The sequence below is a fragment of the Columba livia genome, chromosome 2, assembly GCF_036013475.1.
Source record: "Columba livia isolate bColLiv1 breed racing homer chromosome 2, bColLiv1.pat.W.v2, whole genome shotgun sequence".
Lineage (NCBI taxonomy): Eukaryota > Metazoa > Chordata > Aves > Columbiformes > Columbidae > Columba > Columba livia.
The window spans coordinates 18,422,295-18,442,344 of NC_088603.1; the positions used below are offsets into that span (position 1 = coordinate 18,422,295).

The 20,050-nt window shown below is 41.9% G+C and overlaps 1 protein-coding gene across 1 annotated transcript in view; it reads right to left on the minus strand.

Annotated features, from left to right (window-relative positions):
* The window catches only part of APBB1IP (amyloid beta precursor protein binding family B member 1 interacting protein), a 61,962-nt gene extending 42,686 nt beyond the window's left edge, over positions 1–19,276 (minus strand). The window contains exons 1-4 of the mRNA XM_005513808.4: positions 19,116–19,276; positions 4,942–5,013; positions 2,908–2,995; positions 851–1,143 (exon numbers count right to left, since the gene is read on the minus strand). Coding sequence (XP_005513865.2) covers positions 851–1,143; positions 2,908–2,995; positions 4,942–5,013 — 453 coding nt within the window. The 5' untranslated portion in view covers positions 19,116–19,276. The remainder of the gene's footprint in view (positions 1–850; positions 1,144–2,907; positions 2,996–4,941; positions 5,014–19,115) is intronic.
* Between the last annotated feature and the right edge of the window lie 774 nt (positions 19,277–20,050).

Consider the following 20,050-nt stretch of genomic DNA (forward strand, 5'->3'; position numbering starts at 1 on the left):
AGATGAAAATGTTAAGGAATATGAGCCCCAGTTTGATTCCACCTGTTGCCAGCCACTGAGCCATTGATTACTACACTTTTAGCCAGGCAGTCTGGCCAGTCTGAGCCCACCTAACTAGCTACCCTTCCAGACTGTTCTTCTCAGCTTCCAAATTGTACTATTTAGAAGCTTGGTACTTCCTTAAGGATCTTAAGCCTAAATGAGGATATGTTTGTAGGACAATAGATAAAACTCACATTGACAGCATCTCTTCTATATCATTTATACTAGTTAAATAAAATACTTGAGCTTCTGAAGCTGTCTAGCTGCAGGTTTTGCAAATGTTGATGTTCCTTTAAGATAGGAAGTTAACTATTATCTTTGAGATATGGAAAAAAGGCAAAGTTCCTCCCACATGTTTACAACTTTCACTCTTCAAACAGCACTGAAAGGTCCCATGCAGCAAATGAAGCTTTATACAGTGAATCACCTATTGTATAATCAGAAAGGTCCTCTTCCTACCAAATTTTTTATTCCTTTCACTAAATATGTTTGCTGTATGATGCTGAACACAGAGGCAGCGGTAGTGTTGAGGAGATTCATATTCAGTTTTTGTGGACATTTAAATTGCAATGAATAACCCATGGTTTTACGCAAAACTCATTGAGATAGTTCTACATGGTCTGACAGAACACTTTCCATGCTCCCTAAAATTCTTCCATTCCCTAAGTGGAAACAATTTCTCTCCATCGTGGTTACTATGCATGTGAATATTCAAACAGATACTATTAGACCTTTCTTTTTGCTGAATACCACTTGCAAAATTACAAGAACCACTGAACACTTAGAACAAGGTTCCATGCAGGCTTACCTGGGTGAGGGGCTCAGGAGGAGGCGGTGGTGGTGGCGGAGGAAGGTCTAAATCAGGTTCTGGAGGTGGAGGGGGCAAATCATCTCCAAATTGTCCAGTAATGGTAACATAGGGACTCGATTTAGAATAAACGTCACTATCCAAACCTGTTGAAGGCTGCGTGACCACAATTTGCTGGTTGCCAGAAGAAGTTTTCTGGGCTTGTAAAGTTCTCTGTTCAACATCATTTATGTCTGCTACAAGATCAGCCATTAAAGCATCCAGGTCTTTGTCCTCTAGGGTACTTAGGGATTCTGGAAAGAAAACCACAAAATGTGTCAGGGTGAGCGCAATGCAAAACACTGTATTTCCAGTTCAGTGGAGATAAAATGGCAAAAGGAACAGTTACTGTAAGATATAAGGGTTATGGGAAACAACATTTTAAATGAGTTCAAGAAAACAAACATGTTTTAGCAATAGCTATTAATTTGGTCATATTGAAGGTCAGAGTACAAGAAACTCTCAGGCCTTTATGATGTTACAAAACCTGGCCCTGATCCAGCAAGGTTTCTGGGCACATGTTTAGTGATACAGATGCAAGAAATTCCATTAGCTTCCAGGCTATTTACTTAAGTTCATACATAAATGCTTAGCAAGTTTTAGCATGGCAGACAACAAAACATGTAACTGAGGCCTAGATCAAGAATATATTCATATATTAATACTATTCTACAACTCTAAAATTAACACTAAGCAGAATTAGAGAAAAGACAAAAGAAAAAAAAAGACAAAAGAAATTGTATAGTATCATTTGTAGCACATCAGTAATTGTGTAATCAACATCTGTGACATACTTCATATAATATACAGGGGTTTTGAGGATCCTCTACACAAAAGAACAAATCAAGACAGTCTCTTTTTCAAAAGCACCAACAAGGCAGAAATATTGCTACTATTGCTTTCTGTGTTCTACTCTGCCAGAGCATAAGATAAAATCCTGTACTGGAACTTCATATGCAATTTCTTCTTTAGTTGTTTGAACTAGCAATGGCACAAGAAATCCTGTAGAATAACATCCTGTAGGATGATTTAGCTTTCTAGAAGAGTTCTTTAGGAACCAACAGATTCAGTGGTTTAAATCTCTTTAAAGAATTTAATTTTTTTTTAAAAAAAAAGGTCACAAATTGGGAAAGCTTTAAGTAGGATTTTGGAAAGGGATGGAAAGCACTGAACTAGATATTCAAAACTGCTGATTAATCCAAGAAATAATAGATCATTCATCAGCCAAAGTGTGAACATGTCACTAGACATGACTGTCTCAGCTTACTCTGCTTTACCTGTTATGCTCATAGGGTAATTTCATAAGCTTTTCGGTGGGAAAGTTGGCTTATGATCCCCTCTATTTACATACCTCTACCCACTTTGTCAGTAGAGGCATTAGGTAACTTCATAGTTAACTGATTCTGGGACAAAAGCACAGGTTAAAACCAACTCACACAAATGTAAACAACCAGCCCTCAGTAAAAAGAGAAACAAAACAAAACACAAACAAAATTAAAAGGGAGGGTTATTTTTTTACACGCAGATAAATTAGCTCCTTTGGTTTGTCACACAGCCTCAACAAGCAGCTGCAAGTGCAAACCAGAATGAGAATAAGCAAGGTAAAGCAAGGGAAGCAGCTGAAGCTGGTCCTTCCACCAGACAAAAATGCTTATGCAGTTCTGACCTCACACTGAGGAAGTTTGTTTTCTTTTAAGTTCAATCTTTACATTAAAAAAGTTGCATTTTAGGAAGTAATTAGAGGGACTTCTCACTTTTGTTTACCTCTACACTCAGACATTTAAAAAGTCTGACTCCTACATAAGACTGGGTAATGTCCCTTCAAAACAAATTTCGCCCCTTTGAAGTTTCCTACATTGAGACATACAAATATACCTTCCCCTCTAGCAAAACATTTGTTCTTGTTGTACTTTGTTTTCAGGTTTGATTTTTTTTTTTAATCAAAATTTTCTCATTTGTTGCTGTGAGGTATTTTAAATAAGCACAAAAGGCATGAAAGAGTCCACTGAGCTACTTACCATTTAAATCTTTAAAACCAACTGTAAAGCTAAATTCATTGTTGGACACTTTGGGGGATGGAGGTTGTACAGTCTCCACTCCTAAACTCTGTTAAGGTAAAAGAAAAAGAACTTTATCTGATGACATAATTACTGTTACAGACACTAATATTTGTAAATCAATTATCTGAATTTGTTTAATAAAAATAAATTATTCTTCCAGGAACAGAATGACACACTAGTTTCTGTGATTACACCTAGACTGGTAAATTAAATAGGACCAGGACAAGGGTACAAGTACCATCTCACAGTCACGCCAAGTGTTTAATGGTTTACCCACTTCTCAATACAATGTTGACCCATGCCAACTGCAACTCTCGTCAGGAAACACCCAGGCCTGGTGTGGGGACAGAACACAGGGCTGTTTCTTACAGAGACAGTGGATAAAATCAGACTGATTTTTAGGCTGTTTTTAAGGAAGGGGACTATTGAAAGAGTTAACTGTGTATGTGTACACATTTGAGCTACACAGTGCCACTTACTCCAGGGTTCTTTATTTACTAATATATATGTAACCAAGCTGTTGCTTTCTCATGCTGTTTGCAAAAAAAAAACCCCAAACACAACAAACAACAAAACATGCTGCTCTTTGCAATGTAAACTGCAAATCTGCATAGTTAAATAGAGAATTCCTAGTTTGTAGATTGTTGTTCAGGAAGCAGGCATGGAACCGGTGTTTCCCAAGTTAGGAAAAGTGCATACAGTGGAGATAAAAAAGATAAATTCTCCCACAGTGAGGAAGGTGATAGCTCTAATAAGCACTGAAGACAAGACTGGAAGGAATTTCAAGGGTCTGTCCAGACCATGCACATGTCCTAAGGGATGTCAGTTATACCTGGGTCATACCTGAAAAATGTATACCTGACCTGATTTAAAAAGCTTCTTATTAGATAAATTCCATCATCAACTTTGGCAATCTGTTTGACTGCTTCACTGTCAAGAACACTATTCCTGCCATCAAACCTTTCTTGTGACACTCATCCAAACTTCCTTTGCTGCAGCTAAAGACCATTCCCTGTTGTCCATTCCACAGACATGAGGAATCAAGTACTTCTTTCTGCTCTGACACTGCCTTTTATGTATTTTAAGACTGTTATTTGTCTCCCCTAGATGAAACAACCTCATGCAATCTTTTCTTATAGGTCATGTTTCTTTTCCATCTCATCATTCCCACTGCTTTCCTCTGGATTGTCTCCTGTTGACCCTCCTTCTCCTAAAATGCAGTGCACACACTGGACACAGTTTCCCTGTTGAGGTCTTACCAACGCTGCGCAGAATGGAAGGATTACTTCATATTTCCTACAAGCTATACCCATATTTATACATCCCTGTGAGATGTCTGTCACGCTCACTCAATTTTTACCAGAGGCATTTACATTTCTTAGAGTTGCCTGAAACTGATGGGCACTTTCCAGGAAAATTAATGCAAAAGTTTTTCTTGGCAGCTCTTTTCACCTATTTCCCACTCGGGACATGTTGGTTTCTTCTGAAGTTAGACAGAACTGGAAACCCAAGCAGTCATAACTTTAAACACTGTTCCTGTGTTAATACTCTCATAAAAATAGACTTGGTATAAATAGGGGAAGAGGAAGAAATGAAACACATGAGACAGTTGTATGGTGCCCAAGGAAAAAAAGAAGGGCAGGGAGAGCACAAAATGTATTGATGAAACAGACTGTTGGAGCTTAAGGAAATACTTTCATTACTAATCTAACAACTAACACCTTACAATGGCCACAAAAGCCCAGAAAAAAACTGAAAGTACATGCAAAGGGAAATTCAAGAGAAAACAAATGAAATGCTAAAAAAAGTTTAAAATGAAGCACACAGAAATAGCGGGATAGGCCAAGGAGAAATTTAGTTGAAGGTTTTTCAAAATAATGTATCTATATTTATTTGGAGTGGAGGCACATTAAAAATGTAGAAAAGTCGCCTCTTTTCTCTAACACATAATAGCTATTTTTCTAATTTTGATGGAAAAACAGAATTATTTACCTGGGTCAGCATGTCCATCTCCCCAAGTAAATTGCTGAACATTTCATCTATATCCTCACATGTTTGCTCCATCTGAAAGAAAAGACAGGGAATCATCACAAGTTCCTTTCAAAGCCAGCAATGGTCAAAACCAGAGGACATACAATATTCTTTTATATTGCATTCCCAATTGACTTTAAAACAACTGTTCATGACTTGCAAAACCCTCCATCCATAGTTGAGAAATAACTACTAACAGATCAGAATCTCAATCCTGTATATGCCTGAACACATACTTAGGCTCTAAACTTATTAGGAGTTCCAACAAAGTCCTTGTATTATTTACATTTCATACGAAGTCACTAGCTAATAAAGCACAGTTGTATCTTAAATATCAAAGAAATGTAGCTAGCAAGTGATGGAAGCAAAGTCTGAGGTTGAAAAATCCCTGAATGCTTCATCTTGAAAGCTTTGTTTCTTTGGTTTAGATGACTAATGCAAGAGTGTATTAGGTGTTATCTAGTGCAGCACCTGGTTACACTTAGGTACATGACCAACTTTTTGTCTCAATATTTCTCCCTATTTTCTTTCAAATACCAGTGCACTGAGAGAACTCCAGCATTACCTAACCTCAAGATACCTGAGGGGGAGCACTGAGACAAGGAGAATGGGTACATGCTGCATGACAGTAACTGGTGGCTCTTGTTGCAAGAGCGGAGTGTGAGGGCAGCCACCACATGCTGGTGGTGCTGACATACTGGGGAGATGCAGCTTCTGTAATAATCCTCTTCCTCTTTCTCATAAATGTGCTTCTTTGCAGGGAGAGAAGTAGAGTTGAAGGTTGGCTGACACGGAACACTGCCAGAGGCAAGAACTAGAAATATAATTTTCACTGCTACTGGTTCACTGGGCTTGTGTGCACCTGTATTGGGTTTATGTGGCAAGATTTTGGTAGTGGGATGGCTGCAGGGGCGGCTTCTGTGAGAAGACACCAGGAGCTGCCCTATGTCAGACAGAGACAGTAGTTCCAGCTGGCTCTAAGATGCACTTGGTGTTGACCAAAACTGAGTCCATCAGCGATGATGGTGGCACCTCTACAACAACATAGTTAAGAAAAGGTAAAAAATGCTGCACCACAACTGTAAGAGAAAATGTGAGAGAAACAGCTCTGAAAACACCAAGGTCAGACAAGAAGGGGGAGCAGGAGCTCCAGGTGCCAGAGCAGAGATTCCTCTGCAGCCCGTGGTACAGACCAATGTGAAACTGGTTGTTCCTCTACACCCTATGGAGGTTAACGGTGAAGCAGACATCCACCTGCAGTTCATGGACGACCCCACACCAGAGCAGGTGGATATGCCCTGAAGGAAGCTGCAGGCCACAGTGTGTCCATGCTGGAGCAGCCTCCTGGCAGGAACTGCAGCGTGTGGAGAGGAGCCCGCACGGAGCAGGTTTTCTGGCAGGACCTGTGACCCTGTAGAGGACCCACACTGGAGGAGTTTGTTTCTGAAGGACTGTACCTTCTGGAAAATACCCACACTGGAGCAGCTCTTGAAGAACTGCAGGCTGTGGAAAGGTCCCATGTTGGAGAAGCTCACGTCTTCCATGGGAGGGCCCCAAGTCTGGAGCAGGGAAACAGTGTCAGGAGGAAGCAGTGGCAGACACAAAGCATTAGGAACTGACCACAATTCCCATTCCCCAGCCCCATGTGCTGCTTGAGGGGAAGAGGTAGAAGAGCTGAGAGTGAAGCTGAGCTTGGGAAGAAGGGAGGGGTGAGGTTAAGATGTTTTTAGTTTCGTTCTTATTTCTCATTATCCTACTGTCTTATTAATTGGCAATAAATCAATTTAATTTCCCTATGTTGAGCCTGTTTTGCTCAATGGTACTTGGTAAGTGATCTCCCTGTCCTTGTCTTGACCCATGAGCTTTTCCATCGTGTTTTCTGCTCCTGTTCTGCTGAGAAGGGAGAGTGATAGAGCAGCTTGGTGAGTAACTGGCTGACGAGCCAAGGTCAACTGCAACAGCACCTTAGAGAATGAGGGCCAACCTGATGAAATAAAGCAATCACCTGAGGACAGGAACAACTCAAATGACTATAAAGACTGGTAAGAAAAGGAGATCAGCAATAATCCTGTTCTTCAATCTTAGTGCTTTTCCTTTAGTAGAGCATCTCGAGTCACATAACTGTTCAATAGTTACACGATAAAGGCCACTGAACCACTAAAGTCAGAGCCTGTTGTTTGAGAATTATTTATTAGCATGTCTTTAATATGATAGTTAATACTGGAGCAATCTGAGCTACTCTGCCTCCTTTGGACTTGGTCTTTCTGGCATGTACATAAGCAAGACCAGCCTGATTTCCACTTGTTCTCTTACCGTCTGTGTTATCTCTGACACCACACCTCTCTAGGAGTAGGCACATACAGTCAGGCTTGGGGCATATTCTACCCACTTTAGACTTCTTTTTTGGTGTAACTAAACAAGGCACAGGCAACCAGGAACTCTCACACTTTTCTCAGGTCCCAGAAATCAAAGACTTGAAAGATTTGGGAACTGGATGCTGTTAAAGACATTTTAGTAGGATGTGGCTGGCAGGGTTGAGGGTACCCCTAGCCCACAGCTGTGCCCATGGAGCAGGGAACACACCTCACACGTGACTGAGCGAATGGAGACCTGAAGTCATCTCATCTGCTTCGCTTCCAGCTGACAAACCCATACTGGATGGCTCACTCTCTCTGAATGTATCATAGTTATCATACAGAGCTTTCTATATAAAATTCTGTTTCTGTATATCCAGCACTATACTGGTTGAGTAAATGACTACTGAATCTTAATTAACTTATTTGAATCAACAGCTGTGTAGCTTCCTACACACCTGGCACTTGGAGAATCCATTTTCATAAAAAGGATAGACAAAATGGCACTTATTTGATCAGACAGAATAAACTCAAATTTGTTATGTGACAAAAAATGGAGCTGCATTTCACACTGACAAGTATCTCATTAGTGCTTAAATAATACTGAATAATTTCATGTTTTCCTGCTTTGTGATCTAGGAGAACAAAATATCTGCCAGGGGAATCTTATCAGCTCTAGCCATTTGTACATTTTTGTTATTTCATTTCCAATGTCAAAGAAATTTGGTAGATGCACAGAAAAAAAACTAGCCCACAGAGACGGATGGGAAACACTCCCTGGTCCAATTTGTTGTGCTTGCATGAGCAACAGACTTTGCTGACAGCAAACAACACTGTTTTTCCATGGGGACAGCCCAGTATTCAAGGGCACCAAAGCAAAACACTGACTGTAAAGTTTCTTGCTCAGATGCGAGATGGAGAAGCAGTCCTTGCACTCAGTCTCAAGATGCACAATCTTATCTGGACTATGTAGAATCTCACCTGTGCTATTTAATGCCACGCACTGACAGGTGAAGCAGGGACTGCCTTTCCTAGTCTATAATATGAACTCTGTAATTAAAATCTGGATATGATTTCTGCATGGTTGCATACTAGAGAGAATAATAAAACAACTTTATTTTTTTTAATAATTAAGGAAGTTTTGTGATTTGCACACTTACATAAGACAACAGCACTACATCTATGAACAATACATAGGAAATGGAATTGTTTGATAGAATCATTATCACTTGGCAGAAAGCTAACGGAACAAGTAGTAAAACAATGGCACGAAATTCACCCTGCTTGAAAAAAGAAACTATTAAAAATATCTTGAAACCTGACAGGGTAATCATATGGTGTAGCTCAAAAAAACCAGGCATGGTACTATACTACACAGAGTTTGAACTGTTAATATCTGATACCTCTGAGAATTACCAAAAGCCAGTCCCTTTCAACAGGAAGAATGGTCTAAGTCACATGGTAACAAGGCTTCTGCACTTGCAATCTGAAAACAAGCTCAAAGCCTTTGTGCAACACCGAACAGGAAACACCAACGATATCGCACATGAGATTACCATCTCTGCAACGCAGACTCAGTTGAGTTGATGCACTTCAATCAACCTAAGGACTACAAACAAAAAAGGAATGAGAAACAGTATCGTATCAGTAGAACAAAGACATACAGCGGACTCATGCTATGAACAGTGTTAGGGACCAGTCCACACAGTGATCTGGTGAACAGTTACAGACACATTCATTAAATTAAAAGCATTGATGTTATTCTTGAACTGTTACATATGCAAACAGCAAGGATAAAAATACATTAAGTATATTTTTACAAGTCACACGGAAAGACCAAAAGCACACCTTCACCTCCGAATCCCTGCACTACAGTGTGTAAGCGTCAGAGTACCAAGCCCACCAAAACGAACACAGGCTGTTTGACTATCCACATGACCACCACCAGCACTGTAACTCCCCGCTAATGCTTGATGCTTCAATGCTTTCTGGAGCGGAATTAAGAAATCTTTAACATTTTAGAGAGACCTACTAGTAGACAAATGATTACATCTCTCAGATCAGAGGTTCACCCTTACCTACAGCAGACTATACAAAGTAGATCATCCCATATCAAAGACAGAGGAAGAATCAGGGAAGTGAGATGGAAGTAACAGAAGGCCCACTGTAAAGAACAAAGCTGAGAAGAGGGTAAGTGATTGTCACAGGAAACAGGAAAGTAGTGTGACCAAAAGACACATCAAAACCTAGAAGAAAGTTACTGAGGCATCATTTCATCCTGGCTTATAACACAAAATAAATGGGATAGTTAATAAAATGGAAAGTCTGCACAACTGTTCCAGGGAAATGCGCACAGTGTAACTGTGAAACCCATCATCAAAACTGGTGAGGTAGCAAGGAGTTGGGTTTGTCTATAAGCACTTGTAGCTATTATATAAGTGTCAGCATTTCAGAGTTCCAAACAAGGATGATGAACCTCATGTTTCAAGACCTAAAACAAAAGCTCCACCAATTTGCAACCGGAGTAAAGCTTTCATGATAAATGGGTTATGCCGTATCTTGCAGCACAGGATTTCTTTTCCCTCCTTCTGAAGCACGTGAGGCCAGCGGGTGTGGGAGAGACAACTTGCTGGCCAAACTGACTGCAGGTCTGAAATAGATCTATCTAGGTCTCTTACAATGATTTTACTGTTAGGTGTCAAGAAAAACTCTGACTACTGAAATGTCTCTGAAATACTTAAGCGAGGCAGGATGGAAGTTCCTTAACCAGCTATTGCATCATGTCTAGTAAAAAGCCCCTAACAGGTCAATTTTTATGAAATAGAATAAGAAAACATCTATCTCTGCCTAGAAGAATAATCCAGTTAGCTCCTAATTCTAGTAGGTACTAAGAATAGAAATTGAAGTATTGGAGTAATAAAGGAGAAATGTCAGCTCCCTCCAAGCTTTCAAAATCAGAATCAGATTTGGTAATTAGCATTTTCCAAATACTTTTCTCTTTTGTACCTACATAAGATGACCCTGTATCATGTAACTCGCTTCTAATACTAACTCGTATTTTGAAAAGGATGGATCAAAAGCACTCAGACTGCTTCCAGCACTGTACTTTCCTAACACAAGCATGGCATTTTCCAAGAAAAAGCTTGTACACATAGATAACTCTGAAAGCAGTTTCTTACTCATATCACCTGTTCTTCTGGGAAATCTTGTGTGCCGATGCCTGTAGGTTTATCTGCAGCTGAAATTATATTGCATATTTATCTCAGGGATGGGTGTGACATGTCACAACTCCACTCATGATGGAATGACAGTGACACCCTAAAACACTAGATGCTGCAGGAAAACTGATAAAATTGCAACATATCCTTCCTAGTTTAAAATTAAGTCACATTGGCTTTGTATTAAAATAAAACTAGCAGTAACGTGTGAGAATCCTTTTCTAAGGATAACGTGGGGCACCAGAGCATCTTCAGGTGACCAGGCTACAAAAACCACATCACAGCATTTTCCATTGATTGTTCCAGACACGTTTTTACACACACTGTGGAACCAATTTTTACTCCAGTGGCCTTGTTATCTGGTATCACATTGCTCATAATAACTCTAGCAAGACTAAAGGCACACTTGATATTTAGGCTCATTACTAACTCCAGAATCATCCACACAGATATAAGCACAAACATCTTTAGATAAGAGCACTCCAAACTCACAGATCCCACTTCTGTTTCACAGAAATTCTAACTATACCATTTATAGAATTAAACCTCTTGAAAGCTTGTTCCCTTTTTTGCTGTTTTAGATGTTCACAGTTAACTCACTTGTATTACAGGAGCAAGCCTACAGTTAGGAGAGAATTTGGAAGAAGTCTTTATTAGTCCAAAAGACCAAGATTTCATAGGCTTCAAAGCTACCCTGCTGCACTTTAATGATGACAGTTGTTGTATTTTATCCTTGTTTTCCAAGCCGATGATGATAATTTAAACACCACAGAAACTCTTACACATGAGTACACCAACTGAGCGCAAGTACACCACCATTATTTTCAGTGATATATATTTGAGCACTTTATTTTCCATTGGCGAGAGAAAGAAAGGAAGAGTTTTAGTATGTTTGTAAAGCACCACAGGACACTACGTCCGAGGCTGTCCTTCAGATGCTGCTGCTTCAGCACCCATCACCCCAGCGGTCCCCAGACTCTCCCTCTCTCCCATGCTCTGCCCCAAACACAGTCTCTTCTTCACCCCATTTGCTGCAAGTGGTGTTTGGGAGAAGCAGCTGTGGGTGCTGTTCTTGGGGTGAGGCAGGATGGCAGGATTCTTGAATGGTCCCAGAGGCTCCGTTAAGAGAGACTGTGGGGAACAAGGGACTACCTAAAAACCTACCCAAAGTGTGTCAGGAGGAAGTTAACTCAAGGCAAGAGGAGGGGCTTAGTAAAGGGCTCTTGGGCTAAGATGAAGAACACTTAACCAGTGACAGCATAGGCTGTGACTCTGGAAAAGGAGTACAGAGGGACATGGCACGCAGGCTATGTGCAAGACAGCTCTTTCCTCTCCAGAATCGCTCTCAGGCCAGACACAGAGTCTGGATCCTGGGCTCCAGAAAATGTATCCTAAATGTACTGCAGAAGCTGGGGACTATAAGTTCAAAGCACCTTATGAAAGGGGAAAAAGAAACGCCAGTGTAAAGCACAAACTCAGGGAGGAAAAAGCTGGGGAGCAATTTCTATGTAACAGAACTTCACTTTGTAGCCTCCTGTCACCTCCCAAAGGGGATTGCTTTTATAGAGCTGGAAAGCAGTGCCACTTCTGTTCATCTTTATATAGTATCCTCCCAGCAGATGTGCTGTGGGTCTAAGAACACAACAGAAATACTGTCCGACTATAGACTGGGTAACCTTCTTTTTCCTTTGTCACAGAATTATTTACTGCAGAATGGTCCAGTTTGAGGACTTTCTCCCCATGAGCCATATGGGCAGCATAAACCCTCCACGTAGAACAAAATGGCAGGATATGTATTTCCAGTCCTATGTCCCTATGTCTTCACATGGATTCGTAGAAGAAACAATTCCCTACTCTGTGCCAGATAAACGGCCCATAAGAACAATATCTCCATTCCCCCAACGTATTTTCTCCTGGGAAAGGCAGAAAGCTGGATGGAAGTGTCTCCCCTGAACTGGATTCAGCTCATGAACCACCAGCTGATCAAGGCTCATCTGTGTTGTGTTGATAGCACTCAGGTATAAACAACTGCAGACATACAAGTTACCAGAAAATACGAACGTCAGTTACAAGTTCCTCCCATTCCCTGCTGTGATGGAAAACCAGAATAGTGAAAGAGTAATGCAAGCCCGAATAGCACAAATTTGTTTTGTTTCCACATTCCTTCCCATAATTTGTAGTTTGCTGATGTTGGTTAACATTTTCCTTCTTGTTTCTTCCAGTTACCCAACATTGCTATACGGAACTTATGTAATAAGAGACTGTATTGTACTTTAAAAAGATTGCCAGCAAATGAGAATAGTGCAATTATTAATAATTTTTTGATTCAGCAGAATGCTCAGCCTAAATCCACCCTGCAATGGCACAGATGGGCTATAAACATTTAATTCTCATTTGCTACTTTTGAACTATTTCCAGAACTCCCTTATCCTCAGGTCACTGATCTATAGAAACTGTGTCTTATGGCTCTCTACTAAATGAAGATTTTGATATTTAGCTTCACAATCCATATGGTAGAGTGATGCCACATGGGCAGATTGTCTAACAAGCAGAAAATGGCAGACAAGGAAGCCCACAGATGAGAGAAACAGGGATCCACAATAGGGGAAAATAATTTCCCTCCCCGATTCCCTACAGAAGCAAGAGATATTAAGGGTGGAATAATGAAAATAATGGCACAAAGTCAAGAAGAGGAAAAAATGAATGAAAAGTTACAGTACAAAATTGAAGTGCATGAGCTGCTATGTCAAATAATCAATGGCTCATCTTTTCCGACATTCACTCCCCCCATAATGAGCCATTAGATGTAAGTGCAAGATGTGCTATAAGGGTCCGTGACAAAACAGTCTACCCATAAAAAGAACTTTTTCCTAGGCCCTAGTCATCAGCAAACGCTCCAAGTCACCATCTTATCTCTTATAATCAAAGGTTCTTTTTACTGCCAGAAATGTTTAAGGGAGGACACAAATAGTATGGGAAAGGAAGACTGAAAGAGGAAAAGACACTAGCATAAAATTCTCTAACATGTAAGAGGGAAGCAAAAGGGTGAAAACAAATCCATAAAAATTGTATTGAACCCATATGTTTGTTTCATACACAGCTCATATATTAAAATCAAATGAAGCAACTAATGCTTTAGTATTAATGTATAGGTATTTCATTGTAATACAGTGCTCAGTACCATAGTGAGTGGTAGGAAAACTAAATGTAGACTTTTTTTCTAAACCTTTTTCTCAGCTTTACTACTGACTGAAGAGTCAGGTGCAATTTCAAGGTCCATTATTAACTTTCCACCTAAAATCCTGTTTCTTTCAGCTTACATAATGCAAGGTAATCAGAAACAGCTATAATCAGTGGGTTTCAGATGAAGATCCATAAGGAAAGTGGAATCGTGGAGTCACCACAGATAGGATGTTACGTTAGTATGGCTGCGGCTGCTTTGCCTCAGCCCAGCAAGCCCTGAACCACACAAAGGAAACAGTTATGGGGAAAAAAAACGCAGCAAGAGGAGAAGAACCTTGTGACATTTCCACTGTAATTATTCCTTTTCCGTAAGGTTTTCCATGAGAAGAAAATGCCACTGCCTCCCTCTAATTTTCCCTCAACAAGTGGAGGGGTGATGGGACAACTGATCTGGTCAGAGAGAGCAACTCCATTGTGACACAGGGGAAACAAAGGAGGTTGATCAAGTGACAGATATGAAAGGCTTTGCTGAATTTCATGGAAGAACATGGTCCCCATGGGACAAAACTGCAATTACATTCATGTTGAATCTTTTCCTGGGACAGACACGCAGAACCAATGGCTTATTCATATTTGCTCTCTCAAACATTAGGTGTGCTGGCCTCCCTTCAGTCATGAAGATGTGGTTATCAAAGTACAAAACTAAGCTGTAACCACAACAAGTATTTGGGAATAGTATCTGTGCTCACGTTTTTAGCACGTATTCTCACTTGCTCAGAATTATCTCACCAACTTAGGCCCCCCAAGCTACGTGTACAGCAGATCTTTAAAATACAAAATTTCATCAAAAATCACAGAGAATGTAGAGTTGACTGTTATTTAAATGATTATTTTTAAAATCTGCAATCAGAGACAAAAAACACATCAACTGCAGTCTGGCCTACCTGAAGATACAGTGAGAGTACCAAAATGGGTCAGCTAAGGCCACTGAGGAGCAAGTTTTCATTTGCTGGCTATATGGATTTGATGTCAGCAGGTAAATGACAATTCTGTAGAGCTTGCCCATGCTCTTGCTGAGCTGCCTTCTAGGCAGACACATTATTTTGCCTAAAACTAGGGACTCAGAAGGTTCTTTGCAATTTTTATCAGCAAAAGCATCTGGTGAGTGCCTCTGATTTTGGCTCTCAGCTGTCCTCTCTATGCTTGATGTACTAGCAATGCTGCTAGAAGCAGATCTGTTCCACATACATCCCCCCCCTCTCCCTGATAGGTGTATGTACAATGACAACATTTTCACCAACATTTTCATATTATCATTTGGATTGTCTGAGAACAACTGAGAACTTGCTGTTGTCTGTTATATCAGCCATGCAGGGTCTGCCCATCACTGATAGCAGATACACATGGACCTTCATCCTTTAATATTAGTGTTAACATGCCCCACTTTTACATCCGCTGCTTTAAACTACAAGCAAATACAGAGTGAAAGTAAAAAATGGAAATGGACTGACGAAATACATTCAGAGCAAAACTTCCAGCAGAAATGTCTCTGTATGCATTTCTAAACAGAGTATCATAGAAAAATCTGGTTCATATATACTGAACCTTCTTTTTCTTCTAAGATTCATAATGCACATACTCCCCAAAATACTCCTGTTACTCCCAATAACTGTATCCCTAATTTATTTGAGTCTAAACTCATGGCATGTTGGATCAATGCTCAACAAGAAGAAACAGTGCTGTGTGCAGCAGGCTGATGTACCTTCTGGTAGCAAAAATTGTGAGAGCAATTAGCTAGGCACAGATCTAAAAGGTCACTTTATTGAAAGAAAGGCTTTGAAACTAATGACCGACTTTGTAAACAATCATTATCAAACTAGTTTGTGAATTCCCACATTAAAGTTCTAAGTCAGATGAAAGCAATTTGTGTTTCCTTTTCATTCACAGTCCAGGAGCAATGCTATAAATTAATATCGAGGGGTGGTGAGGAACACACGTTCATGCATGCTCATGCAGATGCTCAAAAGTCTCCCACAGAAACTTCAGAAGAACATGGTTCCTAGCTTATTTCTTTCACAATGCAACATACTATCTTCTACACTTGCAGCTTTGCTGTTAATGTCTAGGGACACCCATGAATCAACAGGCTGGATGATAAGGAAAACTGCCTAAAATGCCTGCTTTTCCAAGAGCAATTTTGCTACATCAAGGATCACTCCTAATCATGAAGAGTCATATGGTGGAGTTTCTATGACATCTGCATCTGACCTGGTCATCCCAGGCTCTTTTAGTCAATGAAGGGAAAGGCAATTTTGTAGAGCATGATTCATGGTAGCCGTCTAAAACCGAGCAGCTGAACCACGTTTTAGCAGTACCTATCTCGCTCCATTGACTGTAAAGGTGACTCAGAACCCCAGCTGACTAAAATGCTAATGTCTGGGTGAGCAGGATCCTGCCCGTAAAGTCCAAGAAGCACTTTGGAAGGTCTGCATGGATGCAAGTCAACAGTCACTATAGAGACATTCCAAAAGAAACAAGCTAAAGTTTCTATATTGCTGCAGGCAAATAAGAGGTCTTATTTTCATTTTCACCCCAGATCCACACCTGACCACATGAAGTCATCATCACAACAGCCAGATGTGCCTACAACAAGACAAGTCAAAACGTACTGAAATTAAAGATGAAAAAAAAATCCGTGGGAAAAAAAAACACGTGTAGTTTGTGGAGAAAGCAGGAAAAGAAAGGATAGGGGCCTTGATATCCGAATGGTGTACAGGAAAACCAAATTCAGCTACATTCCTGTAAAGCCACCTCTGAAATATAAACTTTCCAAGAAAATTCACATTCCCACATCTTCTCAAAAGGATAGATGCTCATGAATCTGCAAACAAGACAGGTCCTCTCTTGAACAAGGCAACCCTTCCTCTCAGCTCCAGCAGTATTCCAGACTGGTAGTTTTTTTAGACATTTTGTAGGGCCAAAGAGATGCAATAGCTGATCCCTCCATCCAGAAGTTATCGAAGTCCTACCTCTCCCTTCACCACAAGCTGCAGAGCAAGAGAAGGAAAGTTTTCTGCCTCTTGTTGCTCTCATTGCTGCGAGACACTTCTAACAGAAAAGGTGAAACACAGCAAAAGCAAAATCTCAGTGGATTAGGTAAATTCTTTACTACCTAAGAAATCTCAGACCACAGTACTAAGTCAAGCTGTTACAGCTTCCAGCTGCCCCTCTGTTCATACTGCTGCACCCTCTATGGACGTTGTTACCCTCCAAAATGTGTTAGGCTCTAAACCTTTAAGAACTAAAAAAAAAAAATAATCAAGTTTACAGCCTAATTTACAGGTGCATGAGTTATAGTGTGTGATCTAGCAGACACTGCTCAAGTATAGTGAGAATCTGACTCTTGATCTGTAAAGATCCAACTTAGCTGGTATAAATACATTTGGTAACAAAATAAACCAGCACTTCGAAGGCATCATACCCTGTTGAAGATACTGCACATCAAATAACCACAGATTCCATCATGGAAAATTAAAACACAATTTACTCAATAATAACCTTGAGCATTCGGTCATATTTGCCTCCAATCATCAGAAGAGTCTTTAGTACCCACAGGAGATATTTAAAGAAGAAAAAGAAGACACAGGGAACAATTAAAAGCACCCCTTTCAGAGACAGTACATTTTTCCAGTTATGTGCCCTGCCGGATGGATCAGAATTCTCTGAGAACAGAAAACAAAGATCATTCAGCTATTTGTAATGCTCCATTGATTAAACCTCCCAAAGACATTTGTAATCCATATATCAAACCAAATTATCTCCATTTTTAAGCAATGCTTGCACAAAGCATGAAGTACAATTAAATGTAATAGTGTCCTTAGAAAGCCCACAGGTAAAACCAGAATTGAACAGAATCAGCAAGAAGTTAAACATTCTGTTTTAAACAGAAAGTTTTAACCTAAATTCACGTTCTTCACAAAGTTTCTAGAAAAAAACTTTATCAAGTTAGTGAAGATAAATGAGTAGGAGCCTATGGAGGTGGAGCAGGTCATCTAGTATATCCCTCTGAAGCACTGGGGCTTACCTATTTGTCTCTAATGAAACCAATATACTAAATTGAGTCCCAGAAACACTATATTTACACCACTGTTGTGCAGCAGCAGGATAACTAGTTAACAGTGATATCAACAGAGCCTCTGTGAAATGAGTATTTTTTATAATCAAGCAGGAACAGATGACAAAACATGCATATCATGAAATTCACAAAGAGGAATTGGAACCAAAGACAAAAGACGACTGCCAAAATCCTGCAAACAGAAGGTTTGATGGGTAGAGTCAAGCTAGACCCATGCTAATCACAGAATCAGAGCAATGTGGGACGGGAAGAGACCTCAGAAAGCCAAACTGTCTGTCCCAGTTTGGTGGTACTCTGCATATTTTGTTTGCAGGCTGTATTTCTGCATCCAAATTTTTAATGAAAGTTTAGACAGGCTGGGTGACATACTGCTTAAAAGGCCTACCAGATACATCTTCCCAGTGTGACAATGAATGGATTTAATAGCTTCTCCTCTGGTGCACATGGGATTGAAAAATCAGCCCAAGCCTGCGGAGACTGTATTTGTGTTACTTCTCCATGGTGTTCAATGAAGTTACCATGCAGGATGGGCCTTCTCAAAGTCAGGACACACATTTATTTCTTCCCTAGACCACATGGCCAAAAATACCACCAGTAAAGAGATGTAAATTGCCTTCCTTGGAAGTCTGTACTGGCTGTTTTGCCTTAACCACACCACCTTCTTACATACTTAGCTTAAGACTGATAGATTAGCACATTCACATGGTGTATTTTTTGGCAGCTTTGGACCGCATTTTCTCCTGCCTGCCTCCACTTTGCCAAGGCAGCCACCGAAAGCCAGGCCCTGTGCATCCCTGGGGATCGCACCTGCCCCACCAAGCTGCGAGGAAGCTTTTGCAATCCTGCCTTGCAAAACATTAATCTCCTACTGGCCCCTTCAGGGTCTGCGCACAGCGAGGGTCTGATTCAGGTTAATCCAACCGAAGGGAACAACCAACACCGGGACCCGCCACCGCAACGCTAAACCCCATGTCAGTCCACCTGAGCCACGCTTGCCGCCCGAAGGCTCCCTGCCCCGAGGGGAGCAGGCGGGGTGTGAGGCGGCTTCCCGGGCGGCACGGCGGGGGCTGCCGGGCTCCGCTCCGCGCTGCCCACCCCGGGCTGCCGCTCTGCAGGGCGGCGCCGCTCTCCCTCATTCCCATCCCCTGCCGGGGCGGTTTCTCACCACAGCGAGTAGGAGACCCCCCGCCACGCTACTGCTGCGAGCCCTTGGGGGTCCGGCTACTCCCTCCTTGTGCCGCTTACCTTGGCGGGCTGGGGAGGGGGCCGCCGTCTCTCGGAGGCTCTGCGAACAGGAAGCGCGGGACGGCGAGGCGGCTCTGCCCCGGCACGGCGCGACCTCGCTCGCCCTCAGCCTGTGGAGAAGTGGGGCCGCCCCGCGGGCTGCCGGGCGCCCCGGCGCGGCCACCTCCGCGGGAGCCGCCCCGGGGGACGCAGCGCCGCCCTCCGCCTTGGACCGTGGTGCATCCGCCCCGCAGAGCCCGCGCAGGAGACGGTCTGCTCGGGCTGTGAGAGCTCTTCTGCGGGGGCAGGGGGAGCCTGGCCCGCTCCCTGTGACGGCTGCCCCCGCGGGGACTCGACGCCCACCCGAGGGCTGTGGAGAACTGGGCGGCCGCGTCCCCTCCGTGCTGTGCCGAGGCCTCCTCCTCCCCAGAGCCTCAGGGGCACCTGGGTTGTCCGCAAAATAGAGCCTGAGGATCGGCCTGAGAAGGCTTGGGAAGCTGGAGGCCCAGGCGGAGAGGCTGTGAGCGGTGCCGAGGGCCCCCCAGCCCAGCCCAGTCGACCCTCCCCTGCTCCGCTCCTCTCCTGCGACCGCTCCTGGGTCACCTCAGCTCGGCCCGGTGGCTCTTGGCAGGGCAGTGCTGTCAGGTGCCCTCTGGTCTTCAGACAGAAATCTGTTTCCTACCCCACTAAGTTTAGTGACTCTACATCTCTTTTAAGTAATGCTGCCCCAAGGCAGCAACTTGCTTTTATGGCGGTTTTACATCATTTTGTAACATTGCAAAGTGCTGCTTTGAAGTGTACTTGGATTTTTTTTCACTGAGTAGAAATAATTTAATAACATGTTAAAGTCCATAAAAAGACAGGGAGAAAATATATTCAGGGGTTTCCATCTGAAGTTAAAAAGGCAAAATTCAGTTAGAAAATTCAGTGCAGCCTTAGTGGGATTAATGTAATCA